Here is a 3,038-nt window from a genome sequence, read left to right on the forward strand (position 1 = left end):
TATTGTGGCGGTGATGTAAAGTGAAAAGTTACCTAGAGATAAACACGCAATAGCTGTCACCATTGGTATAGAAAATACTAAATTAATAGATATTTTTTATACATTATACAGGATTCTTCATTATGTGATTTGATTTTTATCGTTATATCATACGATGCCATCATTATATGATTTGGTCTCACTAATTTGTTATTTTGATTTGATATTTAAAAATATCACTGTTACCAATATTTGGTTGCTTTTATATCATTTAGTTTCAACATTGTATGTGATTTGTTCATTATATGGAGATTTAGGTTTGCAACATGCCATTTTCATTGTACGGATTTTCATCGGGGTCACTTTTCGCCATGTCACTACGGCATATCTGGCGGAATACTGCGCACCAAAAGCAAAGCTTCGTTTAAATATACACCCACTTACATGAGTGTAAGGACAGTTATGGCCAGAAATTATGCCTCGTAATTCGTCCCAATTAACGGCAGTTCGTGACAGAAAAAAATATCCTAAAGAAAAGTTTCGTTAACTTTCGATTCGCCGAGACGCTTGCCGGATTAGTATCAAACAACGACAATCAATAAATTGATCGTGGAAGTTTTACATAAACTTTTATTTATTTTTGTGATGTCGCCGCGCCTATCCGGAACGAATGTCCATTGAAAGAACTGGAATCGATATTCACACATACATTCCAGAACATGTTTTAGCATGAACATAGGTCGGGTAAGAACTTGTCCTTCATTATTCACGAATAAGGGGTCTGAAGGCATAGGCTTTTTAGTCATTCTATGATCCATATATTTACGACATGTGTTATATGGACATACCGGGTGGTTGGTACTGAACAGTCTTATGACAACTCCATGACGGAAAGGGTCGGTTTTAGACCTCTTCAGTGTTAACAGGGCGCAGTCCTTAACTATCACTAAGTCTTTGATACACAAGTGGATAGACGGGTCGAAACAACCCGATACAGTAAACTCTCCACAACGTAAAAATCCAAAGAAAGCTACAGTACATACTGTTTCTAACATAAGGTCATGAACACTATTACTCAAGTAGTTACATATTTTCTCGAGAATGTGAAAGGTTATTGGGTGTCTTGATTTAGTCTTCTTAACCTGTAGTCGCTTAACCCCGTTAAGAATGCTGTGAAGACGAGGCATCTCCTGTGAATATGGGTATGGGATGTTTTTCTCCAGGCACATGAATCTAACACCGCCTATGTAGAGTTTTATAGTGGCGTACGAAATGTTGCTACTGAAACAGTATGCCACGAATTGAATCAGGTAACTCTCGGAAACTGGTAAGTTTGGCAGGTAAACACTCGCGATCAGACCGGAGAAAAGCAAGAACTGGATGTATTTATCAAACCATGTGCTGTACGATCGCCTGGTGCTAGGAGCTATGGATGCTGACCACAGTTCTTTAATTACTGGCTCGAATTCCATACAACGGCAGCTGGTGGTGGAACCTGGCATGGCCATCTCGCTGCGTTGGGTACCAGTTGTCGGAACCTGGTCATCTGTAATCGAGATAAAGAGTCAGCTATATCATTGAGGTGGCCAAGAACATGTTGTGATAATATATAGAAATTGTATGATGCCGCACATAGGGTGAGGCTACGCACTAGTGGCATAATGTGGGGAGATTTCGATCTGCCTTTCTGTAGTATTCCTACTGTTGCTAGGTTATCACACATGAAAACTATGCGTTGTCCGACCCACAGATGCCCCCAGATCATAGCCGAGACAACTATTGGGTACAATATTCTTTGAAAGCTATCGACAGTTCACTATTCTCTGCGTGGGGATTATACAAGTCTAGCGGCCATGGTTCCGCGAACCACTGCCCCTTGTAAAAACACCCATAACCGATTGTACCGAAGCATCAGTGTTGAGACGCAAGTCATCTGAAGTAATAGTCTTAGAGTTGGAGAACACTGACACGCCATTCCAGTTAGTTAAGAAGTATAGCCACATTTTGATGTCCTCTCTACATTCGTCGTTTAATTTCACATGATGGTGTAATCCCTTGACTGTGGTTGACAATGTTATGAGATGGGACACAAACGATCTTCCCTGGAGTACCACTCGACTGGCAAAGTTTAAGTGGCCTAGGCGTTGTAGTAGTTCTCTCTTGGTACATGAGTGTCTATGCTGAAAGGAATTCAAGAGTTCACTTATCCTAACTAGTTTGTCCATAGGTAGTCTGGCCTCCATTTTTCCAGAATCCAGCACGATGCCTAGATATTCCATGACGGTGGACAGACCGCATGTCTTATGTTTCGCCATAGGAATCCCTAGTCTGTTAAAGATGAGATGTAGTAGAGCCATATTCCTGTCCCCACAACCGCTTGGGTGCTCAAACGTGATGAAGTCGTCCAACAGGTGCAATATGTGCTTGATTTGGTATCTGTTTTGGGCTATCCAACATACAGCTTGGGACAAAGTGTCAAATATTTTGGGCTTGATCTGCAGCCGAATGCAAGCTTGTTGTAGAAATAGTAACTTTCTCTCCATTTAACACAAAACATATGCCACTGTGAAGGCAAGATGGGTATGATTTTGAAAGCGTCGGATATGTCCGTTTTACACATGGTAGTACCATTACCGAGTTCGAGTATTTTGTTGATGGCATCACCCACACTAACATAGGTGAGAGAGCATGACCTTTATCTACCTCACTCTCGATTAGTTTATCGGTTATATCAGGTTGTGTTATCGCTGATTGGAGGTTCTTACATTCCTTAATAGGCAGGCAAGTCTTAGAGATAAGTGTATCAAACCCTTTCGATAATCCTTCACATAAGTAATGTACAAAATTGTCATCGGAGTGCATATGTAATTCCCCCCGGAGTCTGGCGACATTCACTGGGGTATTTACGAATCCGTCCTCTCTCTGTATCCCTGATTGTCATTGATTGTTTTGGTGTGAACTTGATCCTGATTTACTTGGCCTTTGGTTTTGTCCTTGTCCATTGGAAGCGGTTTTACAAATGTCCGCTCCATGGTTGGTGGATTTACATGTATGACATG

General features: G+C 41.1%; 2 protein-coding genes across 2 annotated transcripts; both read right to left on the minus strand.

Annotated features, from left to right (window-relative positions):
- Positions 1–292: 292 nt before the first annotated feature.
- LOC117331140 lies at positions 293–1,487 on the minus strand. Its single transcript, XM_033889735.1, has 2 exons — positions 689–1,487; positions 293–378 (listed from the first exon to the last, which is right to left on the minus strand). Exons 1-2 carry the CDS (start codon positions 1,485–1,487, stop codon positions 293–295), a joined length of 885 nt encoding a protein of 294 aa, XP_033745626.1.
- Positions 1,488–1,823: 336 nt separating this feature from the next.
- Positions 1,824–2,522, minus strand: LOC117331141. The gene has a single exon (XM_033889736.1). It carries the CDS (start codon positions 2,520–2,522, stop codon positions 1,824–1,826), a length of 699 nt encoding a protein of 232 aa, XP_033745627.1.
- Positions 2,523–3,038: the final 516 nt, after the last annotated feature.

Source organism: Pecten maximus, chromosome 7 (genome assembly GCF_902652985.1).
Source record: "Pecten maximus chromosome 7, xPecMax1.1, whole genome shotgun sequence".
Lineage (NCBI taxonomy): Eukaryota > Metazoa > Mollusca > Bivalvia > Pectinida > Pectinidae > Pecten > Pecten maximus.